Source organism: Pongo abelii, chromosome 13 (assembly GCF_028885655.2).
Source record: "Pongo abelii isolate AG06213 chromosome 13, NHGRI_mPonAbe1-v2.0_pri, whole genome shotgun sequence".
Taxonomy (NCBI): Eukaryota; Metazoa; Chordata; class Mammalia; order Primates; family Hominidae; genus Pongo; species Pongo abelii.
Window position 1 is genome coordinate 107817380 of NC_071998.2, and position 26166 is coordinate 107843545.

Sequence of the window (26166 nt, forward strand, 5' to 3'; positions counted from 1 at the left end):
GCCTTCCAGCCCTGAACTAAACAAGCTGAAGCTGAGAATCCCATGAAGAAAAAGGGAAGTTTCTGATTTTTTTAAAGTTAAAAAAAAAAATCCAGCAGGGGAGCAGACGATGACCAAAGAAAATGCATGGGAGTGTGGTGAGACTATCACCAGACAGAGACACAGGAGATTATGATGTTAGGTGTGACCTATCCCTTCTTGTCCTCACTCTTCTGATCCTTACACTGAGGGTGGCGGGTTCAATGCTTAAGGTTCTTCTACTCGGAACTTTAGGGATTCACAGAAGCTAGTTTATCAGACAAAGAAGTGGGAAGCCTGATGGGCTACGATCCCCTTCACAAGATCAGAGCTCACTAGTTGCTCACTAGTTGCTGTCAGTGGCTAGATACTCCATTCTGTCAAGCCACACAAGTGTCCTATATCCCTTTATTTCCATCTGCCTCTAGGTCTATTCGCAACAAGAGCAAACCACACTGGAGGTAATATGAACTAGTGAAAAATCTTTGAATGTAGTGGATGAGGGTGTGGGAGTAGACAGGAAAGAAACCAGAGCCCTAGTTCTAGCTCTGGCTGTACCAGTAACTCACCATGTGTGTAAGCTCTGGACAAGTCTGTCTCCTCTGAGCCTTTTTCTTCGTAGGTCAAACGGGAGATTTGGATTTATTAAATCTGCTTGTGCCTCGGCCCAGCTTCTTACTCCCACCTTTACCCTGCCCAAGAAGCTGAAACCCATGCCAATTGTTCTGATGAGGCCATGAGGGAGAACCAGACGTCTGTTTTTAATATTGATGACAGATTAGCGTGCGGGGAATTCAGCCACCCCCCACAACAAGCTCCATTTCTGCTCAAAACAACTGGAACAGGAGACTACTTATGCTTGGCTTTCCTAACAGCGTCCCGGAACTGACCAAGCAATGGCTTCTCTGAAGGAGACAAAGAGGGCGCAAAAGCTAGAGGTGGGGGCAGGGGTAGGAGACAAGGAGAGAGAGTGAGCATTTCAAAAGTTAGTTAGAAGGGTGTGAAACAGATGGCAGCCATAAAGTGTGTGTGTATGTGTGTGTTTGTGTTCATGTGTGCACATGGGGGAGAGAGAGAGAGAGATCTGTGTAAGCACCTATGTCTGTGCACATGCACGCATGAGCTCGTGAATAAATAAATAATTCCAGCACTGGACTTGGCTGCCAGCAAAAATTCAGAGAGATCAAAGGATAAAGCCTACATTTCCCTATTCTGGCCTCACCTGACCAAATGTGTGAGTAATCCTAACTCTCTATCCAAAACAAGTCTTAAACCTTATTTTGTTTTCTTCCTAACATTTATTTCTCCCTTTAATTTTTTCTTTTTAATTCGTGGAAATAGGAAACAACAAGAAAGTATTAGTACCTACTGTGTCTCAAGACCTGTGCTGGAATTAATTCTTAAAAATAGCTTGTGAAAAAGGTGTTGTTTTTCCCATTCCACAGAAAAGGAAACTGAACCCTAGAAAAGATGTTGACTACCCCTAGATCTCTCTCACTGAGAAGTGGTGAAAAATAAAACCAGAAGCCAGGTTTTCCCAAGTCCATATTCTTTCATTAGGCTTATATTCTCAAAGATAAAACTCAACTGAGTGAAGTGAGAAATTTCAATTTAAGCCAAGTTCATTTTCCAGAGGGTTTAGACATGATAAAGGTGACACGGAAGCAAACAGATGAGGTGAATGTTTCAGATGTACCCTCCCAATCACCTACAGCATCAATTGGTCATGACACATTTTTAGAAGGCTTACCATGTACTCAGCTAGGTTGTAAGACTACAGAAGACCCCATAAAACTACACAGTGCTCAAGGAGTTAATGCACAGTCGAAAAGTTAAGACATGAATATGTCTATTCATATGCAATTCAGTTCAGTGAACTGAACATCCATGTATGACAGACACTGTGGGGAAAACGAAACATATAAGGATACAAGATTCATCATCTTGTATCTTTAAAAACAACTGCCCACCCACAAATTCAGGAATTAAATAACGTGGAGAATGAAAGTCAAGTCCTAAAACAAAGGTTAAAAAAACCCTGTAAAGATAGAAGCATGTATGTCATTGTCTTCAATCTTCTGAACGGGCTACAGGAAGAAGGGCCTAGATCTGTGTAAAGTGACCCTAGGCCAGATAACCAAAAATAAACAAATTTTACCTCAATTTTAAAAAGTAACTCTTGGATTAGAGCACTGTTTCCTGGAAAATAAAGAAGAATCTTGGATTTCTATTTCTGGATTAAATGGAGTAACAAGGATGGATTTATTTGCCCTACTGCCCACAACATTAAGAAATTAACACACACACACACACACGCCAAAGCAGGCGGGTCACGAGGTCAGGAGATCGAGACCATCCTAGCTAACACGGTGAAACCCCATCTGTATTTAAAATACAAAAAATTAGCCAGGCATGGTGGCACACACCTGTAGTCCCAGCTACTCAGGAGGCTGAGGCAGGAGAATCGCTTGAACCTGGGAGGTGGAGGTTGCAGTGAGCTGAGACAGCACCACTGCATGCCAGCCTGGGTGACAGAGCGAGACTCCGTCTCAAACAAACAAACAAAAAAACATAAAACAAGCTTGTCAACAACTGGAAATTAGGCAACAAAGTACAGAGATCCTGAAAGATAGAAAACAAATTATGTGAGCCCTAAAATTTCTCCTTGCCTTTAGAGAGTTTTCAAGCCACTGTTCAGGGAGAGGAAATGCCTGACAGAGTCCCTGGATTGCCCAGACAGAGTTCTGAGACCAGGGAAACCAAAGTGATTACAGTTCGTAAGACAGAGTAATGGAGAGGAGAGAGCTGCATAGAGGAAAAATTGAAGCAATCTGTGGAGGAGTTCCTGTCAATATTCATCAGAGTACTGATTGATGCATGCATACGAGGAATCTCCCAAAACAAGGGGATTAGTGAGAACAATGCCTGAGGCTCATACAAGGGCCAGTAATAGTGCCTGTCTTTACCAGTCATACTGTAAAACTTCAAAATTTATGGGCAACTTGGTAGAGCACACAGAAGGGTCCTCCCTTAGTAGTAGACAATAATTAGCCCTAGACTAAACACTGCTTCAGTTCCATCTAACAAATCTTAAAAGCAAGATCTAACGGAATCAAATTGTTTCTCTGTACAAAAGAGTTCAAAATGTTTTTGAACTCTTTTGAACAAGAGTTTGAACAAAATATTTTGAACAAGAGTTCAAAAATATTTTTAGTAATACAAAATATCCAGCTTCAAACAGGGCAAGAATCGCAATGTCTGGCATCTAATACAAAATTACCTGGCATGCAAAGAGGCAAGAAAATGCAACCCATAATGGGAAGAAAAACTATCAATCAATTTAAACTGACCCAGAACTGATCCAGTTGTCAGGATTAGCAAACAAGAACATTAAAAGTTACTGTAACTATATCCCATATGTAAAAAAATTTAAGAAATAGAATATATTAACAAGACTCAAATTGGACTTCCAAAGGTGAAAATTAAAATGTCCAAGATGAAAAATAATGCTGGATGGGATGAACAATAAATTGCACTTCACAGAAGTCATTGAAGACATGCACTAGAAACTATCCAAAATGGAATACAGAGATAACAAATAATTTTTGAAAATGAAAAAAGCATCACTGAGATGAGTAACAACTTAAAGTGACTGGATATACATGTTGTTGGAGGAAAAGAAAAATGGAGGGAGAATTTTTTTTTATTTTAATTTTATTATTATTATACTTTAAGTTTTAGGGTACATGTGCACAATGTGCAGGTTAGTTACATATACGTATACATGTGCCATGCTGGTGTGCTGCACCCATCAACTCATCATTTAGCATTGGGTATAGCCCCTAAAGCTATCCCTCCCCACTCCCCCCACCCCGCAACAGTCTCCAGAGTGTGATGTTCCCCTTCCTGTGTCCATGTGTTCTCATTGTTCAATTCCCACCTATGAGTGAGAATATGCAGTGTTTGGTTTTTTGTCCTTGCGATAGTTTACTGAGAATGATGATTTCCAATTTCATCCATGTCCCTACAAAGGACATGAACTCATCATTTTTTATGGCTGCATAGTATTCCATGGTGTATATGTGCCACATTTTCTTAATCCAGTCTGTCATTGTTGGACATTTGGGTTGGTTCCAAGTCTTTGCTATTGTGAATAGTGCCACAATAAACATACGTGTGCATGTGTCTTTATAGCAGCATGATTGATAGTCCTTTGGGTATACACCCAGTAATGGGATGGCTGGGTCAAATGGTATTTCTAGTTCTAGATCCCTGAGGAATCGCCACACTGACTTCCACAATGGAACAACTAGTTTACTGTCCCACCAACAGTGTAAAAGTGTTCCTATTTCTCCACATCCTCTCCAGCACCTGTTGTTTCCTGACTTTTTAATGATCGCCATTCTAAGTGGTGTGAGACGGTATCTCATTGTGGTTTTGATTTGCATTTCTCTGATGGCCAGTGATGATGAGCATTTTTTCATGTGTTTTTTGGCTGCATAAATGTCTTCTTTTGAGAAGTGTCTGTTCATGTCCTTCGCCCACTTTTTGATGGGGTTGTTTGTTTTTTTCTTGTAAATTTGTTTGAGTTCATTGTAGAATCTGGATATTAGCCCTTTGTCAGATGAGTAGGTTGCGAAAATTTTCTCCCGTTTTGTAGGTTGCCTGTTCACTCTGATGGTAGTTTATTTTGCTGTGCAGAAGCTCTTTAGTTTAATTAGATCCCATTTGTCAGTTTTGGCTTTTGTTGCCATTGCTTTTGGTGTTTTAGACATGAAGTCCTTGCCCATGCCTATGTCCTGAATGGTAATGCCTAGGTTTTCTTCTAGGGTTTTTATGGTTTTAGGTCTAACGTTTAAGTATTTAATCCATTTTGAATTAATTTTTGTATAAGGTGTAAGGAAGGGATCCAGTTTCAGCTTTCTACATATGGCTAGCCAGTTTTCCCAGCACCATTTATTAAATAGGGAATCCTTTCCCCATTTCTTGTTTTTCTCAGGTTTGTCAAAGATCAGATAGCTGTGGGCGATTTTTTTAAATTGACAAAATAATGGCCAAAAATTTTCCAAATTTAATGAAACCATAAACCCACAGATCCAAGAAGCTCAACAAACCCCAAACACAAGAAATAAATGGCTAATAAAGAGAAAAGCTTAGAATCAGTCAGAAAAAAGGATATCTCTCTCTCTATATATATATACATATATATACACATATATATATACATATATATACACATATATATGAATTATGTATATGGGTATATATATGTATATATATGAACAAAGACAGGAATGGTGGCAGATTTATAATTTGAAACAATGCAAACAAGAAGACCAAAGTGTTACATATTTAATTACTAGGATAAAAATCTGTCAATTTAAAATTTCATGCCCAGCAATAATATCTTACAAAAACAGAATCAGAAAGCATGTATTACTAACTGACAAAATATAAGAAATAGTAAAAGACATCCTTTAGGCTGAAAGAAAATGACACTAGATGAAAACGTGAATGATACTCAAAGAAATGAACAGTACCAAAGTTAGTATCTACATGGGTAAATATATAAAATCATTTATGTTATTACTTAAATACCTAAAAAATAATTAAGAAAAAATAATAAAGATAAATTGTGGAATTTTTAACATATATGTGAATAACACATATGACAAAAACTGCATAAGGCTTGGAAGAGAGGAAGAACAGTATACTATTATAAGATTCCTATGCTATACTTGAAATAGTATTATATCACTTGAAGGTAACTGTGATATGTTAGATATTCATGCTGTAAACCCTGAAGCAAACACTAAAATTTTTTTAAAATGAGTTATTCCTAATAAAGTCAACAAAGGAGATATAATGGAATCATAAAAACTATCCAAAAGAAGATAGAAAAAGAAGAGAAATAAAAGATGGGATAATATTTAAAAAAAGAAAGATGATAACCTTAAACCTAAACATACAAATATCACATTATTAAGCAGGTCATGGGCTCTAAAATAAATAAGTTAACAAAGAAACAAACAAATATCACATTAAATATAAATGATCTAAACACCCCAACTTTATGGTCTAAACACTCTAAAGTTAATAATGCCAGCTTGGATTAAAAAATAAGACCCAACTATATACTATCTTCCAGAAACACACTTTTAATATAAAGCAATGATAGTATAAAAGTAAAGTGATGGCTGGGGATGGTGGCTCACACCTGTAACCCCAGCACTTTGTGAGGCTGAGGCGGGTGGATCACCAGAGGTCCGCAGTTTGAGATCAGCCTGGCCAACATGGCGAAACCCCATCTCTACTAAAAATACAAAAATTAGCTGGGTGTGGTGGCGGGTGCCTGTAATCTCAGCTACTCGGGAGGCTAAGGCAGGAAAATCGCTTGAACCCAGGAGGCAGAGGTTGTGTTGGCCGAGATTGTGCCATTGCGCTCCAGCGTAGGCGACAAAAGCGAAATTCTGTCTCAAAAAAAAAAAAAAGTAAAGTAATAGGAAATGATAGACTTTAACACTAATCAAAAGAAAGCTGGAGTATTTTTAGACAAAGTAGATTTCAGAACACAGAATGTACTAGAAATATGCAAGGTCATTTCACAATATAAAGGGATCCCATTCATCAAGAGAATATGAAAATTCTAAATGTTTATGAACTTAAATAACAATAACTTCAAAATACATAAAGTAAAACCTGATAAAGCTGCAGAAGAAATAAGTCTGTAATCAGAGGTTTTAATACCCCTCCCTCAAATATTGATACAAGAAGAAGACAGAAAATCAGAAAGGCTCCAGAAGACTTGAATAACATAATTAACCAATTTTATCTAACAGGCATTTATAGAATACTCTACCCATAAATAAGTGGATACACATTATTTTAAAGTGAACACTGAATACAGCAATAGATTATCTAGACCAAAAACTAGTCTCAATAAATTTAAAATGTTTAAAGTCATAAAAACATATTTTCTGACTATAGCCAAATCAAATTAAAAATCAACAACAAAAATTTCTGAAAAAACTCCAAATATTTGAAAACTAAGTGGCATGCCTCTAAATAACTCATGAGTCAAAGAAGAAAACAAAAGTGAAATTGGAAATACTTTGAACTGAATGAAAATGAAAACGCAACATAACACAATCTTTGAGATACTACTAAAGCAGTAGTTAGAGGGAATGCCTACATTACAAGAAAGGTCTCAAATCAATAGCCTCAGCTACCATTTCAAAAATTAAAATGCGGAGAAAACCAAACTCAAAGTAAGCCAAACAAAGAAAATTATAATAAAGATTAGAGGATAAATCAATGAAATAGGAAACAATAGCAAAAACAGATAAAACCAAAAGTTGATTCTTTGAAAATATAAATAAATGTCATAGCTATCTAGCCAAACCGATCTAGAAAAAAAACAGAGGAGACACACATTACCAATATCAAGATGAGACTAATATCACTATAATCTCAACAGATTTCAAAAGAATAGTAACGGAATGTCATAAACAACTTTTGCCAATAAATTTGATAATTTACATGGAATGAACAAGTTCCTTAAAACACACAAGCTGCCAAAGATCACTCAAGAAGAAATAGATAATCTAAACAAATCTATATCTATTAAATAACTAAATTAGTAGTTAAAAACCTTCTTGCAAGAAAAGGTCTAAGCCCAGATGCCTTCACTGGTGAATTCTAAAAAATGATTAAGAAAAAAAATGGGAGAAAATTTTCGCAACCTACTCATCTGACAAAGGGCTAATATCCAGAATCTACAATGAACTCAAACAAATTTACAAGAAAAAAACAAACAACCCCATCAAACAGTGGGCGAAGGACATGAACAGACACTTCTCAAAAGAAGACGTTTATGCAGCCAAAAGACACATGAAAAAATGCTCATCATCACTGGCCATCAGAGAAATGCAAATCAAAACCACAATGAGATACCATCTCACACCAGTTAGAATGGCCATCATTAAAAAGTCAGGAAACAACAGGTGCTGGAGAGGATGTGGAGAAATAGGAACACTTTTACACTGTTGGTGGGACTGGAAACCAGTTCAACATTGTGGAAGTCAGTGTGGCGATTCCTCAGGGGTCTAGAACTAGAAATACCATTTGACCCAGCCATCCCATTACTGGGTATATACCCAAAGGACTATCAATCATGCTGCTATAAGGACACATGCACACGTATGTTTATTGCGGCACTATTCACAATAGCAAAGACTTGGAACCAACCCAAATGTCCAACAATGATAGACTGGATTAAGAAAATGTGGCACATATACGCCATGGAATACTATGCAGCCATAAAAAATGATGAGTTCATGTCCTTTGTAGGGACATGGATGAAATTGGAAATCATCATTCTCAGTAAACTATCGCAAGGACAAAAAACCAAACACCGCATGTTCTCACTCATAGATGGGAATTGAACAATGAGAACACATGGACACAGGAAGAGGAACATCACACTCTGGGGACTGTTGTGGGGTGGGGGGAGGGGGGAGGGATAGCATTAGGAGATATACCTAATGCTAAATGGCGAGTTGATGGGTGCAGCACACCAGCATGGCACATGTATACATATGTAACTAACCTGCATATTGTGCACATGTACCCTAAAACTTAAAGTATAATAATAATAAAAAAGAAAAAAAATTTTAAAAAAAAGAAAAAAATACTATCAATTTTAACCACAGTGATTCTCTGAGAAGACAGATACATTTCAGAAAATTGAAAAGGAGAAAATATTTTATAAATCATTTTGTGAGACCAGAATGATCCTAATTGAAACAAACAGATAAAACAACCTACACATTCCTGTGATAAATCTCACATAGTAGGTAGTTTTATAATATGAAAATATATCAATGTGACTTATCATATTAACAAATTTAGAGAGATAAACTATATGATCATTTTAATAGACACAGAAAATTCAACATTCGTTTCTAATGGAAACAAAGCAGTGCCTTTGCAGCAGACTAGAAATAGAAGATACCTTCTTTGAGCTAACCGAAATATATATGCACCCAATATAGGAGCACCCAGAGTCATAAAGCAAGTCCTTAGAGACTTACAAAGAGACTTAGACTCCCATACAATAATAATGGGAGACTTTAACACCCCACTGTCAACATTAGACAGATCAATGAGACAGAAAGTTAACAAGGATATCCAGAAATTGAACTCAGCTCTGCACCAAGCGGACCTAACAGACATCTACAGAACTCTCCACCCAAATCAACACAATATACATTCTTCTCAGCACCACATCGCACTTATTCCAAAACTGATCACATAGTGGGAAGTAAAGCACTCCTCAGCAAATGTAAAAGAACAGAAATTATAACAAACTGTCTCTCAGAACACAGTGCAATCAAACTAGAACTCAGGATTAAGAAACTCACTCAAAACTGCTCAACTACATAGAAACTGAGCAACCCGATCCTGAATGACTACTGGGTACATAACGAAATGAAGGCAGAAATAAAGATGTTCTTTGAAACCAATGAGAACAAAGACACAACATACCAGAATCTCTGGGACACATTTAAAGCCATGTGTAGAGGGAGATGTATAGCATTAAATGCCCACAAGAGAAAGCAAGAAGGATCTAAAGCTGACACCCTAACATCACAATTAAAAGAACTAGAGAAGCAAGAGCAAACACACAAAAGCTAGCAGAAGGCAAGAAATAACTAAGATGAGAGCAGAACTGAAGGAGATAGAGACAAAAAAAAAAAAAAAACCCTTCAAAAAATCAATGAATCCAGGAGCTGGTTTTTTGAAAAGATCAACAAAATTGATAGACCACTAGCAAGACTCATAAAGAATAAAAGAAAGAATAAAATAGACGCAATAAAAAATGATAAAGGGGGATATCACCACCGATCCCACAGAAATACAAACTACCATTAGAGAATACTATAAACACCTCTACACAAATAAACTAGAAAATCTAGAAGAAATGGATAAATTCCTTGACACATACAGCCTCCTCCCAAGACTAAACCAGGAAGAAGTTGAATCCCTGAATAGACCAATAACAGGTTCTGAAATTGAGGCAATAATTAATAGCCTACTAAACAAAATAAGTCCAGGACCGGATGGATTCACAGCCTAATTCTACCAGAGGTACAAAGAGGAGCTGGTACCATTCCTTCTGAAACTATTCAAATCAATAGAAAAAGAGGGAATCCTCCATAATTCATTTTATGAGGCCAACATCATCCTGATACCAAAGGCTGGCAGAGACACAACAAAAAAAGAGAATTTTAGACCAATATCCCTGATGAACATCGATGCAAAAATCCTCAATAAAATACTGGCAAACCAAATCCAGCAGCACATCAAAAAGCTTATCCACCACAATCAAGTTGGCTTCATCCCTGGGATGCAAGGCTGCTTCAACATATGGAAATCAATAAACCTAATCCATCATATAAATTGAAACAAAGACAAAAAACACAGGATTATCTCAATCAATGCAGAAAAGGCCTTTGACAAAATTCAACTGCACTTCATGTTAAAAACTCTCAATAAACTAGGTATTGATGGGACATATCTCAAAATAATAAGAGCTATTTATGACAAACCCACAACCAATATCATACTGAATGGGCAAAAACTGGAAGCATTCTCTTTGAAAACTGGCACAAGACAGGGATGCCCTCTCTCATCACTCCTATTCAACATAGTGTTGGAAGTTCTGGCCAGGGCAATCAGAGAGGAGAAAGAAATAACGGGTATTCAGTTAGGAAAAGAGGAAGTCAAATTGTCCCTGTTTGCAGACGACATGATTGTATATTTAGAAAACCCCATTGTCTCAGCCCAAAATCTCCTCAAGCTGATAAGCAACTTCAGCAAAGTCTCAGGATACAAAATCAATGTGCAAAAATCACAAGCATTCTTATACACCAATAACAGACAAACAGAGAGCCAAATCATGAGTGAACTCCCATTCATAATTGCTTCAAAGAGAATAAAATACTTAGGAATCCAGCTTACAAGGGATGTGAAGGACCTCTTCATGGAGAACTACAAACCACTGCTCAACAAAATAAAAGAGGACACAAACAAATGGAAGAACATTCCATGCTCATGGATAGGAAGAATCAATATTGTGAAAATTGCCATACTGCCCAAGATAATTTATAGATTCAATGCCATCCCCATCAAGCTACCAATGACTTTCTTCACAGAATTGGAAAAAACTACTTTAAAGTTCATATGGAACCAAAAAAGAGCCTGCATTGCCAAGACAATCCTAAGTCAAAAGAACAAAGCTGGAGGCACCATGCTACCTGACTTCAAACTATACTACAAGGCTATAGTAACCAAAACAGCATGCTACTGGTACCAAAACAGAGTTATAGACCAATGGAACACAATAGAGCCCCCGGAAATAATACAACACACCTATAACCATCTGATCTTTGACAAACCTGAGAAAAACAAGAAATGGGGAAAGGATTCCCTATTTAATAAATGGTGCTGGGAAAACTGGCTAGCCATATGTAGAAAGCTGAAACCGGGTCCCTTCCTTACATCTTATACAAAAATTAATTAAAGATGGATTAAAGACTTAAACGTTAGACCTAACCATAAAAACCCTAGAAGAAAACTTAGGCATTACCATTCAGGACATAGGCATGGGCAAGGACTTCATGACTAAAGCACCAAAAGCAATGGCAACAAAAGCCAAAATTGACAAATGGGATCTAATTAAACTAAAGAGCTTCTGCACAGCAAAAGAAACTACCATCAGAGTGAATAGGCAACCTACAGAATGGGAGAAAATTTTTGCAATCTACTCATGTGACAATGGGTTAATATCCAGAATCTACAAAGAACTTAAACAAATTTAGAAGAAAAAAGTCAAACAACCCCATCAAAAAGTGGGCAAAGGATATGAACAGATACTTCTCGAAAGAAGACATTTATGCAGCCAAAAGACACATGAAAAAATGCTCATCATCACTGGCCACCAGAGAAATGCAAATCAAAACCACAATGAGATACCGTCTCACACCACTTAGAATGGCGATCATTAAAAAGTCAGGAAACAACAGGTGCTGGAGAGGATGTGGAGAAATAGGAACACTTTTACACTGTTGGTGGGACTGGAAACTAGTTCAACCATTGTGGAAGTCAGTGTGGCAATTCCTCAGGGATCTAGAACTAGAAATACCATTTGACCCAGCCATCCCATTACTGGGTATATACCCAAAGGACTATAAATCATGCTGTTATAAAGACACACGCACACGTATGTTTATTGCAGCACTATTCACAATAGCAAAGATTTGGAACCAACCCAAATGTCTATCAATGATAGACTGGATTAAGAAAATGTGGCACATATACACCATGAAATACTATGCAGCCATAAAAAATGATGAGTTCATGTCCTTTGTAGGGACATGGATGAAGCTGGAAACCATCATTCTCAGCAAACTATCACAAGGACAGAAAATCAAACACCGCATGTTCTCACTCATAGATGGGAATTGAACAATGAGAACACTTGGACACAGGGTGGGGAACATCACACACCAGGGCCTGTCATGGGGTGGGGGGAGGGAGGACAGATAGCATTAGGAGATATACCTAATGTAAATGATGAGTTAATGGGTGCAGCACACCAACATGGCACACGTATACATATGTAACAAACCTGCACGTTGTGCAGATGTACCCTAGAACTTAAAGTATAATTAAAAAAATAATAAAAAAAGAAGATACCTTCTTTGATGTAATCAAACATTACATTAAAAAACAACATACAATTAGCATCATACTTAATGGTGAAAGACTAAATGCCTGAGATTAGAAAAACAGGCAAAGATGTCTGCTCTTACCACTTCTGTTCAATATAGTACTAAAATTCCTAGCTAGAACAATTAGACAAGTAATACATAAATAAATAAACGTCATCAAAATTAGAAAGAAAGAAATATAATTGTCTCTGTATGCAGATGACATGATCATGCATACAGAAAACTTTAGGAGGAACTGAGTTTTCTAACAGCGGAGGCATGTAATCAGCGCATGTTGAAGTGTTAAAGAGAAAGCAAGACTAGGTGATCTCCTAAGATCCTTCCAATGCTGAAATTTTTCTGCTGATATAGAAGAGGTACTCCAAGGCAAAGAATGGAGTATGCCAAATAAACAGTAGAGAGAATGAGTGAGTGCACTATGTTGAGAGGGAGAAGACTTTCTGCTGAAAGGGTCAAGCCCCCTAGTAGAAGAAGCAACACCTGAGTTTTGATGTAGACTCTACATGGTCTATAAGAACAAGCACTGTGCTGGGCATAAGACAGACCTGGTTACAAAGCCTGGCTCTGTCATACGTGTTTATGGGACTTCAGGAAAGTCACATACGTCTTTGGGATTTACTTACTTTATCTGTAGAACAAAGTTCATGATCATTCTTAAGTTACATTGTTTTTTATTTGTTTGTTTTAATTCTGAGAAGAACGGCACGCTATGGAGATGTGATAGAGATGTGAAGCATTATTGTTAAAGTGTAAACCCACTGTTGGAGGACTTTCATTTCCCTTGGTTATCCGTGGTTTACAAACATCTGCTATTATAAAACAGCACTCCAGAAGGACAAAGACACACACACACACACACACACATATACACAAAATACACACCCACCCACAGTGGTAAATCTCACCCACATAAAAATAACGTATCTACAGATAAATACAAACACACAGACACTTCAGTTTACCCACGCATATTCAGATACACAGTCTTGCGCAAACACATATGCACTCCATACAGAGTCAAAAGTCAGAATTAACAAAGTTTGAAAGATGAGGCAATATCAGCTGCCCAGTTATTGTTCCATGACCTGTCCCTCTGTGAAAGTGATGTCCACTCCAGTCTGTTCTGTCTCTTTCAGTCAGTAATATGGAAAAAGCCACATCAATCCCAGGAAACCTATTAGCAGCCAACTTGACTTCTCATATTGTCCATAATCTGGGCCTTTCTTTTTCTGACTTCTTTTACATTCACAGCCTCATTTTATCACTTTCTTCCCAATTTCAGAGGAAGCAAAGCAAAAATAGCCCAGAGAGGAATGAGAGAGGTATAGGAGAGAGAAATGTAGAAGAAAGGAAGACAGAAAAAGAAAAGGGAACAATAAAGGTCCTTTCATTCGTTTATTATTCATTCAGTCAACTCATATTTGAATGTCAGACTTTGTGATAGGTGTTGGAAATTTAACTATGACTAACACAGAAAAGGCATCTTTCCTCTTGGAGTTTATAATTTAATTGGGCAAATAATTATACTTCTTTAATTCTTTAAATAGCCAAGTCTTGGTTCAGGATTAAAATTATAAATTTGAGGAGATACCACAAGCTGAATAACCTTGGATTAGTCTCAATGTTCTAATCTGTGAAATGGGCACAATAATCACTAACCCTCCTAAAATTGTCAGGATTAAGATGCTGAACAAAACATTTCGCTCTGTGCCTGGCACACACACAAAAAAATAGATGTCTAATTGATGTTTTCTAGCTGGAAAATAATTGCTGAATGGAAATCTCAACAGAGAACAGAAAATGTAAGCCCCAGTACAGATCACAGGTGAACACTTTGCTTCTTGGCAGTGTCAAAATTCAGAAGAACTCAGAAATAATGTTCTGAGTGATAATGAAAGGTATCCCTCTAAAAAGCCAACATTCTCAAATGCTCCTGCATGCTGGAATCACTTCCAATTATCTCTTTCCCAGCACTAGTTAAAGAAGACTCCAAGTGTATCTCACTAGAAAGCCAATTGTCTGAATTTCCTTACCTCAGTTCCAGAGATAATATATTTACAGATCAAGCCCTTCAAGCATGAGTCCTGCAGGCCTTTCCAGATACAGAAAGGTCAAATTGTCTTCAGAATCAACTAGTTCTTTGACATAATATTTTGAAGGTCCAACTCAGAGAATCAGAAACTCTTTCTAGCTGCAACTTGCTATCTTTCCTTGCTCAAATTCATACAAAACAGCACACAAGGATGGACAGCGAAAAATCACTAAACAATGAAATCTTCCAATGCCTTCCCAAGACAGATGAGACCAAGTCTCCAAAGACAATAGAAAATCCCAGTTTCCCTCTTCTGTCATACTATCCCAAGAAAATGGGAACTCATATACCTACCTGTGTACAGGTCAGTGTCTGTGTATTCATCCACTTTCTTATGCTGCAGAATATAGTCGGAGACCTTGGTCCCAATAGCTGGCTGAACATCCACCCACTCCAAGGAGACCACAGTACTGGAGGGCTCTACTGTTGGGGACAGCCGCAGCCTACAGGGAATAAAAAGGAAGATTCATGTTTGGCAGCCAGCACCAGCTGGGGCCCAAAAGAGTCAGCATGTGTCAAGATGAAGCATAGGTTTCAGTCTGAATTTAAATCTTGATTTCACCCATGATCACCAACTTGCATGACTGTAGGCAAGTTATTTCCCCTCTCATGGCCTCTGTTTCTCATCCATAAAATAGGGAGACAAGGAGCCACCTTTCAAGATCAAAGTAGAATTTCATAAATTAATCCATGCACACAATATGTGCTCAATGGCAGTTTATCAGTTTTCCATATATTTATACTAATTCTCAACGATGCTTCACTTTCAATTAAATTGGCAGTGCCTTCAAACAAAGGAACTTTCCATTTTTCTGCCATTTTCTTTAATACCCACAGTGTATTAGCTAACTTTTTAATATCCTTAAGTAAATACACTTTTGAAAGGAGCAAAAATCCTGGAGTAAATCTTTTTGCAAAGCAAGAAAAAAAAATAGAATGATTAAAGGTTAGAACTAGAATGGTCCTTAGAGATGATAAAGTTTAATTCTCTCATTTCACAAAATGGGGAAAGGCTCAAAAAATGGAAACAGTTTGCACAAGGTCACACAGCAAGCTGAGGACAGGACCATGATGGTGACTTTGCTTATCCTTATCCCAGATTCCCTTTTTCCATGATACCACACTGTGTCTTCAAAGACCATCTTATAACGTGATTCTTCTCACCCACAGAGTTCGATTATGGGACTTTGTTTTCCAGTATTGGTTCCTGCCCCTCTCTTATGCTTGTCACACCACTTCTCCCTCTTAATCACATGCCTGCAACCACAATGACTTTCCTTTACTTCCTCAGATGGTGAATTTCCAGTGTCTGGCCCTTCATATATGCTGTTCCTTCTGCCTGAGACATGAGTCTCACCACTTGTTGCCTGGCTGGCATCTACCCTAATTTAGGTCTCTTCAGAGAGCTTTCCCAGACTATTCCCTCTCTCTTCCAACTAAAACATCTCCCCATTATTCTCCCTAATAGCACTTCTTTGTTTCTTTTTCATATTTTTCTTATTAAAAAAATTTTGTTGTTGAGACAGGGTCTCACTCTGTCACCGGGGCTGGAGTGCAGTGGTGAAAGCATAGATCACTGCAGGCTTGAACTCCTGGGCTCAAGAGATCCTCCCACCTCAGCCTCCATAGTAGCTGGGACTACAGGCATGTGCCACCACACGGGCTATTTTTTTTTTTTTTTTTGGTGGGGGAGACAAGGTCTCATTATGTTGCCCAAGCTGGTCTCAACTCCTGGCCTCAAGAGATCCTCCCACCTCAGCCTCCTAAAGTGCTGGGATTACAGGCATGAGCCATGGTGCTCAGGCCTTATTTAAACTTTTATACTATATTTTTCTGTTTTTGTTTTGGCATCTATCTCCTCCACTAAATTGTCCATTCCCTGAGTACATGGACTGTGCCAATCTTGTTTCGTAAAGAGGTTCTCTAGTTTTTTTTGTTTTGTTTTTTTGTTTTTTTTTTTTTAAATCTCAGTAGCCCCATTGCCCAACACAAGAGCTGACAAAGTAGTCAGCTGCCTACAAGCTTTTGCTGAATGGTTGCCTGAAGGAAGAAATGATGAACTGAGTGGCATCATTTAAAACAAGCATGCACTGCAATATCAGTGTCTGCTCCTGTGCCACAATACTGTTCTGCCAAAGCTCCCTTCTTTCCTAAAAAAGGAGGTAGATTCCAGGGTCTTTGGGGATCTTGTTAGGCACCTTGGGAGCAGAAGAAAGTCATGGCATGGGCTGGCAGGACAGGAGTGTGAGTCCATGAAAAGGGATGGCCAAAGGAAAAGGGGCCATACATACGTACACCGGCTGCGGAAGGGGGCTGCAGTTGGGGAGCCCACTGGCATCAAAGGCGCTGAGGTCACACCTGCACCAGTCATCGATCACATCCCCTTTCCCTGAGCACCAGTAGGAACTCATCAGTGCACTCTTGAAGGCCTGGACAAAAAAGAGGACAGAAATGACAATGATGACAATAGGGGAGAGATTGAGAGTAAATGTGCTGATGGCCATGATGTGTGCCATCGAGGGCTTTAGAGTAGCCCCTTTAAGCACAAGACACCATCTATTCCCTAAGTCCCTTGCATTCTACTATCAGGTTCTCCCATCCTGAGCCATCCCCTCCCCAGGAGCCAGAATGATCATTGAGAAACAATAGTAACTATATCCATTGACAGTGTCCCCTAGGCTTGGCACTCCACTTGTGTTAACTTATTTAATCTTCACAACAACCTCACACAATAGACATTATTATTATAATTTCCCATTTTACAAGTTGGAAAACTGAAGCACACAGAAAGTAAATAACTTGACTGAGGTTTACGATAGTGATAGAGCTAGGATACAACCCAAGGCAATCTGCCTCCAAAGCCTGCCTTCTTATTAAACACCTTGCTGCACTGCCTTTTATAGAAGTCTGACCATCTCATTGCCCAGCTTAAAAACCTTCAAAGGTTTCCCACAGTCTTCAGGATAAAATCTAAATGCCTTGTTCTCACCCCTGGCCACCTTTTCATCTCTCACCACTCTCCTGACCTTCTTTGCACAGTATCATCTGTTCTCAGGCACCCACATCATTTCCACCAACAGTGAATTCCTGTTTATATAAAATGTGCTCTAAATCAGGAGCCAGAAAACAGTTTCTGTAAAAGGCCAGAGAGTAAATATTTTTGGCTTTGGGACAAGGTAGACTCTTCCACAATTACTTAACACTGCCTTTGTAGCATGAAAGTGGCACAGATGATACTTTACATGAATTGGCATGGTTGTGTTCCTATAAAACTTTATTTACAAAGACAAGTAGCAGGCTAGATTAGGTCTGAGGGCCACAGTTTGCTGACCTTTGCTCTAAATGATAATCAATGTTCTATTTAATTGGAATGTGCTTCATAGTCTTTTTAAAACACACACACACACACACACACACACACACACACATTCCATTCTATGCCTGGAATATTCCCCTCTCTGCACTCCAATGTACTCTTTTGGTCTCAAATAGGAAACATTCTCTTTTCTGGGAAGCCCACCCTAACTTTCTTAAGTCTAGAACCATGCTCCTCTTCTGGACACCATAACACATAGACCATACCTACCAACACATTTCCTTGCCTATCTCACCCATAAACACTGTTCCCACCAAGTGCAAGGGCCAGGCCTTACTCACATGAATATTCTTGTGGGACCTAGCACAGATGTTCAGTCAACAGGTCATAAATAAATGAATGGGCATTGAAAAATAGATCATTAATATTTGGCAGTAAAGAGAACTTGGAAGGCACTTTTTTCAGTTTAGCACAGGACAGGACTCAAGTTTTACCTTTTACTTTGTTCCCCTCCCTTGGGCTCTGATGTGGAAGATAACTTCAGTGTGTGCTTGATGCTAACACTGACATTTCAATGAATTGCAGATTCTGAATGAATGAAGCTGTCTTTAAAACGTGAGGATTTCAGAGAATGTTGATCTCTTATTCCTTTGTGCTTTGCCTGCTCTTTATGATGTTCTTATTTTTCATTTCTTTCATATTTTTTACTTTTGATATGCTTTTAAACAAAAGTTGCATACCGCTAAGGGCACATGATTACCAAGATGTCACTTTTTTCATTCTGCATTGTCTAAAAGACTCAAGTAGAACATGTTTGTATAAAGTCTGGGGTCTCCCTTCTGAGTGACCCAGAACACAGATCTAGAAGGAGACAGTGTCTATCAAGAGTGTTCCTGTGTAAGCTTCCATCACATTTCTCCTGGAAGTTGACAAAAAGCCTCCAATTATTCCTGCCACACGTTCTTATCCATATCTTCTCCTAGGGATGAATGAATGAATGATCAAATTTCACCTGAGTTAATAATTATAATAAAAGCTAATGTTCATGAAACACTAAATGGCACAGCACATGGTACTGTAAGTGCATTAAAATGTAATCATCACAATAGTCCTGAGATACAGATATTACGATCCTCATTTATATATAAGAAAACTAGGAATCAGAGCAGTCGAGCAATTTTCCCAAGATCACACAGCAAGTAAATGGTGGAAACAGAATCCCAACCCAGATTTCTGTGACTCCCAAGGGCAGGTCTTTTCTGTTCAACAATTCTGAGCCATGGGATTAATCCCAAGTAGGGTTGCCAGATTCAGTAAATTAAAATATAGGGTGCTCAGTTAAATTCAAATTCCAGGCAACATTTTTGTAGTGTAAGTATATTTCATAAATGATTTGCATATAAAGTGTCTGGGCCAGGGTGTGTCACACAGTAAGAGCACTGTTCCTACTAGGTGCCAGAACCTATGCTGAGAACAAATGTCTATTCTCTAGCCAGCACCAGAAGGAGGCACTCTCATGAGGACAGAAACCAGATGCGACTGCATGAGATCATGCTGACTGTTAGACCTTTTCTCGCTCCTTTTGCAGGTTCCCCCTTGGTAAAATTAATGCGCTTAACTACTGATGGCTTAAAATTCTGTAACATCTCCAGCCAGCACTGAAGGCTTAATTACCATAACGGTGAAACCCACGGCCATGGGTGAAAGTGACACAGATGGGAAGGTTGCACTGGACCCCAGCAATGGGAAGAGATTGAGCATACTCTGTGTCTGTGTGTGTGTGTGTGTGTGTGTGTGTGTTTGGTTTCTGTAATAAATAGGAACTTGAACTTGTGGAAAACAAAACAGGAAATCTCTCTGGACTTCACAAGTTTCACCATCCAGGCAGTTCTTGGGAAGAAATCCTGCCTGTAAGAATCCACATCCACTGGCTCTTTCCCAAAACCCCGAGGAACAGAATGGGGACTGGTGCAATGGCCAGGCAAACACTGGTTAGAACACAAACACACCCTGATAAAAGGCCAGCATCAAACAGGGAGTCCTCATAAGGCTGCAGAAGCCAGCACTGTGTCAATGCAGGATCACTCTTTCCTTACCTCTTCTGTCCTTGCAACACTCCATCCAGAGTCCAATTAGATCCCGGGGGAGGAAAATCATAGAATGTTCCAGCTTCACAGGACTCTGTAAATCATCTAACCTAATCCGTTTCACAGATGCAGATACAGTGACCCTGAGATGCTAGCTGGCTGGACCAAGGTGTTAGAACAACTTCACAATGAAACTACTCTATCCCTCCGTTGAGTGCTCAAAATTACCCATTGAAATGGATGCTCAATATCTACTTACAGAAAAGCGTGGAGGGGCAGGGAGGGACTTGAGTTAAAGCCCATTTGAATCCTTGTACCCTTGACCTTAGTAGGTCACACAGGAACAATAAATGCCAAGATTTCATCCAAAATATCCTGTTCAGCCACTCTGCTTGGGTCATGTGCTTATGTGTGTGCATGTGTTGTTTGCATGTGTATGTGTCTCTGTGTGTTTGAGAGAAAATGAAACCTTATACTGGAGGCATTGTTGCCTCCTAGCTTTTGAATAAGTAGAGGGACCTAAGAAACAAATCATGTACTTAATGGCTACATTTGCATGGCCATTGGTTTTCATAACAAAGAAGGTTTGCATTTCCACGACTTGTAAATGCTTCCAACTTCTGGATAAGTAGCTAGCAAACCAAGCTGGGCAAGAGGAGAAAACAGCCACAAAAATACTAAGCAATCAAAAAAAATTAGGATGTATCTCTGACTCTCTTGTTACTTTCCTTTCTGAACTTGCATAAAAGATTCCTCATTCTTAACCTCAATTTCCCTATCTCCAAACGAGGGGGTAGAAGATATGTTTTCTAAGGCTTAAATTCAGTACACGTTCACTGAACTTCCTATTTCATACCTTGTGCCTTCCAGAAACTAAGAAAGGGGATGAACAAGACCAAGTCACTAACTTCAAAGGATCCGTGGTTTATTAACAAAGACACACACACAAAAAATTACAATTACTATAGTTCAAATGCTATGAAGTAATACACACAGAAGGCTATGAGAATACAGAAGGAAGGGGGCTCTTCTAGCTCTAAAACTACGACAATGTCTTAGGAATCTTAAACTTTAGGTAAACACCCTGTACTTAAGATATTTAGAAACATCTACACAGAATGTCACTAAGCCCATGAATTAAATTCCACACTCTACACTTCAAATGACTGTAATGATGTGCTAATACCAAGTCAGTTATTTTTGATACTAAGATGGTTCTGGTTTGTATGACTCCAAAAAGATGCTCTGAAGTCCTTATTAATGCCTAATGGATTTCATCTCCACGGTATTAACAAACTTGGTCATATGACTGCTCAACCCATAACAAATGAAGCGGGAAAAGGCTTTCTAAAGAAAAAAACAATCTATTATCTTTTTACCCACTGGCTCCATTTTAGGGCCAAACACAGTATCTAGCATTTAACATAAGGCAGTCAATGTTTGTTGAATTAAAAGTTCACATGGAATGCTGAATAAAACAAACCAAATAAATGATAAAAGCAAAGAAAATGTGTGTGTATGTTTGTGATCCTCTTCTTCCCCAGGATTACTTGTATCTCCCATGTCAGTTTGGTGCTTCTAGCCAAAAAGTGGTGTTCAACCCTCTACCTTATAAGGTGTCTCAAAACCAACCTCCTGGCTGGGCACAGTGGCTCACACCTGTAATCCCAGCACTTTGGAAGGCCGAGGCCGGTGGATCACGAGGTCAGGAGTTCGAGACCAGCCTGGCCAACATGGTGGAACCCCATCTCTACTAAAAATATAAAACTTAGTCAGGCGTGGTGGTGGGTGCCTGTAATCACAGCTACTCGGGAGGCTGAGGAAGGAGAATCGCTTGAACCCGGGAGGTGGAGGTTGCAGTGAGCTGAGATTGCGCCACTGCACTCCAGCCTGGGCGACAGAGCAAGACTCCGTCTTGGAAAAAAAAAAAGAAACCCTCCCCACTCTGGCCCCACTGCTGTCTCCCTGGTGCCACCCATTCCATAGGCACTTGCCATGGCCTTTGGACTAGTCTCCCCACTCTCATGTTGCCTTCTCCAGCATGTCCTCTCACAGCTTTCTAAAATATCACAACTTATTCTATCCTCTTGCTTGGAGCCTTTTGAATGTTCCACACTTTCTGGTTAAAGCCTCCACTGATTCAACCTCCTTTGTTCTTCAGCTTATGACTCTTCTCCCATCTCAACCCCCCTGCACCCCTCTCTGTGATCTAGCACATACCAACTTCTTACAGTAGTGCAAGCACTATTTCATACCCACAAGCCTTTTCTCATGCTGTGCCTTTGGTCTGAAGTGCCCTTTTTCCACTTCTTCCTCCTTACTGAACTCTAGGAAGGAGGTGTGGACCCTGCCACACCTTGAGAGATTTTGTCCCTCTCTCCCCTCATTCAATATTTACAAATTTCACATTTCCTTGAAACTTGCTGTGTGTCCTTCTCGCCTATCAAACTGTGAACTTCTCCACGGCAAGGTCATAAATTTGTGTTTTTTGTTTTTTTGAGACAGAGTCTCCCTTTGTTGTCCAGGCTGGAGTGCAGTGGCACAATATTGGCTCACGGCAATCTCTGCCTCCTGGGTTCAAGAGATTCTCCTGCTTCAGCTTCCTGAGTAGCTGGGATTGCAGGCATGTATCACCATGCCTGGTTAGTTTTTGTATTTTTTTTTTTTTTTTTAGTAGAGACAGGGTTTCATCATGTTGGCCATGCTGGTCTCGAAATCCTGATCTCAAGTGATCCGTCTGCCTCAGCCTCTCAAAGTGCTGGGATTACAGGCATAAGCCACTGCACCCAGCCAAGGTCATAAATTTGATTCATCTCTGTGTCCCTACCTTCAAGAAAAATAGTTAACAAATAGGGCCCCAAAAATATGTTGTAAATATGTTATAAACATACTTATATTTAAATATGTTTTAAATATAAAATAGGATGTTCTGCCAAGGATTAAACTTGTGTACTTGATATTATTGTGTTCTTCTAACAAAAGAGATGACAGAAATGCATCTCTTTTGGTCACCATAAAAAGCCTAAATTACCTTGAAGCCATTGAAAGGAAACTGGGGTGGGCTATGGAGGTAGAGTCCCTTTTGGAGACAATTGAGATCACAGCTTGGAGGATAGTGGGGTTGATACCTTTTTCGTCCAGAAGTTTTTGAAGATATAAAATAAGAAGCTTCTAAGGCCTAGAGAGATGGGAGGTGAAGAGATAGTGGTTGACATCCCAGCTGTATAGGGAAACATATATTGTAAGCATGGTGCGCCCATGCTGACAATATGTGTAGTTGATCAGGACGGAATTGATGAACATAGGAAGGACTGAAGAGGTTATCATAGCAGTGTCTGCAAAAAAAAGCAGAAATAGAGGTTTCTAGCCCAGCCTGGAACTCTGGATAGGATCTAGCTGGGCCATCTGCCATCCGTCGTCAGCATATCTCCTCATAATGGCTGCAGAAGATTCCAATTACCCATTTCCCTAGTAGCCATAGGAGATAGGGCACAGGGGCTGGAGGCCCCATTCCTTAGGAATGAAACAAGACATGCCCATCTAACCTGACAGTGAGAAGGTGATTAACTGGTCATTCTTTTACAAATCAATGAATGTATAATTAAGTAGCATGTGTAAAAACACATAAAGAGAGAAAAGTAGGTAGTGTTAGTTGACTTAAATCTTCTTATTCCCAAACAAAACAGGAGGGCAAGTGAGGTGAGTCATGTCAAAAATTGCTTGGAAAAGGTAGCAACTAGGGAGTAGCTGAGCAATGGGAAGTAGAAACCTTAAACTACATATATATCCCAGAAGCTAGAGGGCTCTGAAGTGCATACAAGCATATTCGTTGGCACAGATTCTTGGCATTTCAGATCCAGAAGTGTCCTGAGACATGAAGCTGGTCCTCACAACTCTGCACAGACTAGGAGGCCCAAAGAAGAGAAACATTCACTACACCAAGTTGCCTGCATTTGGTCCTGGGTTCAAGCCACCAACTTCTGTCATTTTAGTAGAAAACAAGCATAACAACAGCATTTACTGACAGGGTGGTAAGCACTTTAATATACATTATATCATTTAATCATGTCAGCCTTATGTAGTAGTTTTGCTGTTCCTAGCCCCATTTTATAGACTAGGAAACTGAGGTCTGAAGGGTAAAATAGCCTGCTCAAGGTCACTTACTAAAATGTAGTAGAACCAGGACTTGAACTCAAGCCATCTAATCCTGAAGCCCATGCTGTCAGCCACTACAACCATAAGCAATGTTCTCACTGAAGTAGAGAATATTAATAATTACATGATATTTATTGAGTACTTACTAAAAGCCAGGCACTGTTCTAGGTTCTTTTTATGTATTACTCCTCACAACACCCTAAGTACTTTAGACATATTAACTCATTAAATTTTCCCAACAACCTGTGAGCTAGGTGTAGTTATTATATCCAATTTGCATTTGTTTCCAAGGTCACAGAGCTGGTAAGTGGTAGAGCCAGGCTTTGAATTCAGGACATTTGGCTTAAACCAGGAAATCTATGCTTTGAAGTATAAAGCCTCCATATAAAAGACAATCCATTTATTAAAAATGTTATTCACACCCCTGAGTCCACCCACCTTTAGCAGATATTGGGATTTTTCACGTACAAATGAGAATGGACCAACGAAAATATCATATGAAATTGCATTTTTGTAAGTCAAATGTCAGCAATATCATATAGTTCAACGTAATAGAAGCCACAAGTGTGAACGAAATCACACAGAAAAAGTACAGAGCATGAAAAGAGTAAAGAGACAAAGATAAGAGAATCCAAGGGAACTCCAACATTTTCTAATTTACTGTGTGACCTCAGTAAGTCTCTTCCCCTCCTTGGGTCTTTCTTCAAGTTGGACATTCAAATCACTGCATTGCTATTTCTGATCACTTTCTCACTTATGCTAAGATTTAGCTGTTTCTCAAAACTGACCTTAATTTCCCCATCCCCTTTAGAACTTCCCATCCTAGATATACTGACTAGAATTGACTGCCAGCAGGCTAACCTATGGAGACAGTAAAAGGATCCGTGGTTTCCAGAGGTTAGGGAGAAGTGAAAGATGAATAAGCAGAGCACAAAGGACTTACAGGGCAGTGAAAATACTCTGTGTGATACTATACTGGTGTATACATGGAATTATACATTTGTAAAAACCCATAGAAAATACAACATCAAAAGGGAACTCTCTCATAAACTATGGACTTTGGGTACTAACGATGTGTCAATGCAGGTTCATTGATTGTGGCAAATGTACCACTCTGGTAGAGATGTTAATAGTGGGGGAGGCTATGTGTATATGGGGTAGAGGGTATATGGGAATTCTCTGCTCACTTTAGCTGAGAACATAAAACTGCTCTAGAGAAAGTCTATTTGACTTCCTGCCAGTTGGCATCCTCTCTGCAGAGGTCACACAGATGACGAGACTACCATTAACAGTTTTTGAAGAAAGAGAGGAGTGGGATGAAGAGAATAGACACCTATTAAGCATTTCTTTATTCTGTGCCTAGTGCTAGGGCATCTCCCTGTTAGCTCCTATTATCCTTCCAACAACTTGCGGAGGCAGCAGCTTTTACTGTTTCCAGTTATTCTTTTTTTTTTTTTGAGATGGAGTCTCGCTCTGTCACCCAGGCTGGAGTGCAGTGGCGCGATCTCAACTCACTGCAAACTCTGCCTCCTGGGTTCACGCCATTCTCCTGCCTCAGCCTCTGGAGTAGCCGGGACTCCAGGCGCCCGCCACCATGCCCGGCTAATTTTTTGCATTTTTGGTAGAGATGGGGTTTCACTGTGTTAGCCAGGATGGTCTCGAGCTTCCGACCTCATGATCCGCCTGCCTTGGCCTCCCAAAGTG

At 39.3% G+C, this 26166-nt stretch overlaps 1 protein-coding gene and 1 long non-coding RNA gene across 5 annotated transcripts in view; one reads left to right on the forward strand and one right to left on the reverse strand.

Annotated features, from left to right (window-relative positions):
* LOC129048003 (uncharacterized) overlaps positions 1–20678 on the forward strand; it is a 28204-nt gene extending 7526 nt beyond the window's left edge. For both annotated transcript variants that reach the window (XR_010136590.1, XR_008509974.2), the window contains one exon: positions 20434–20678. This is a non-coding gene — a long non-coding RNA (uncharacterized LOC129048003). The remainder of the gene's footprint in view (positions 1–20433) is intronic.
* ASTN2 (astrotactin 2) overlaps positions 1–26166 on the reverse strand; it is a 997527-nt gene that overhangs the window by 187916 nt on the left and 783445 nt on the right. For all 3 annotated transcript variants that reach the window (XM_054520535.2, XM_054520536.2, XM_054520538.2), the window contains 2 exons: positions 17200–17333; positions 15199–15347 (listed from right to left, as the gene is read on the reverse strand). In XM_054520535.2, coding sequence (XP_054376510.2) covers positions 15199–15347; positions 17200–17333 — 283 coding nt within the window. The remainder of the gene's footprint in view (positions 1–15198; positions 15348–17199; positions 17334–26166) is intronic.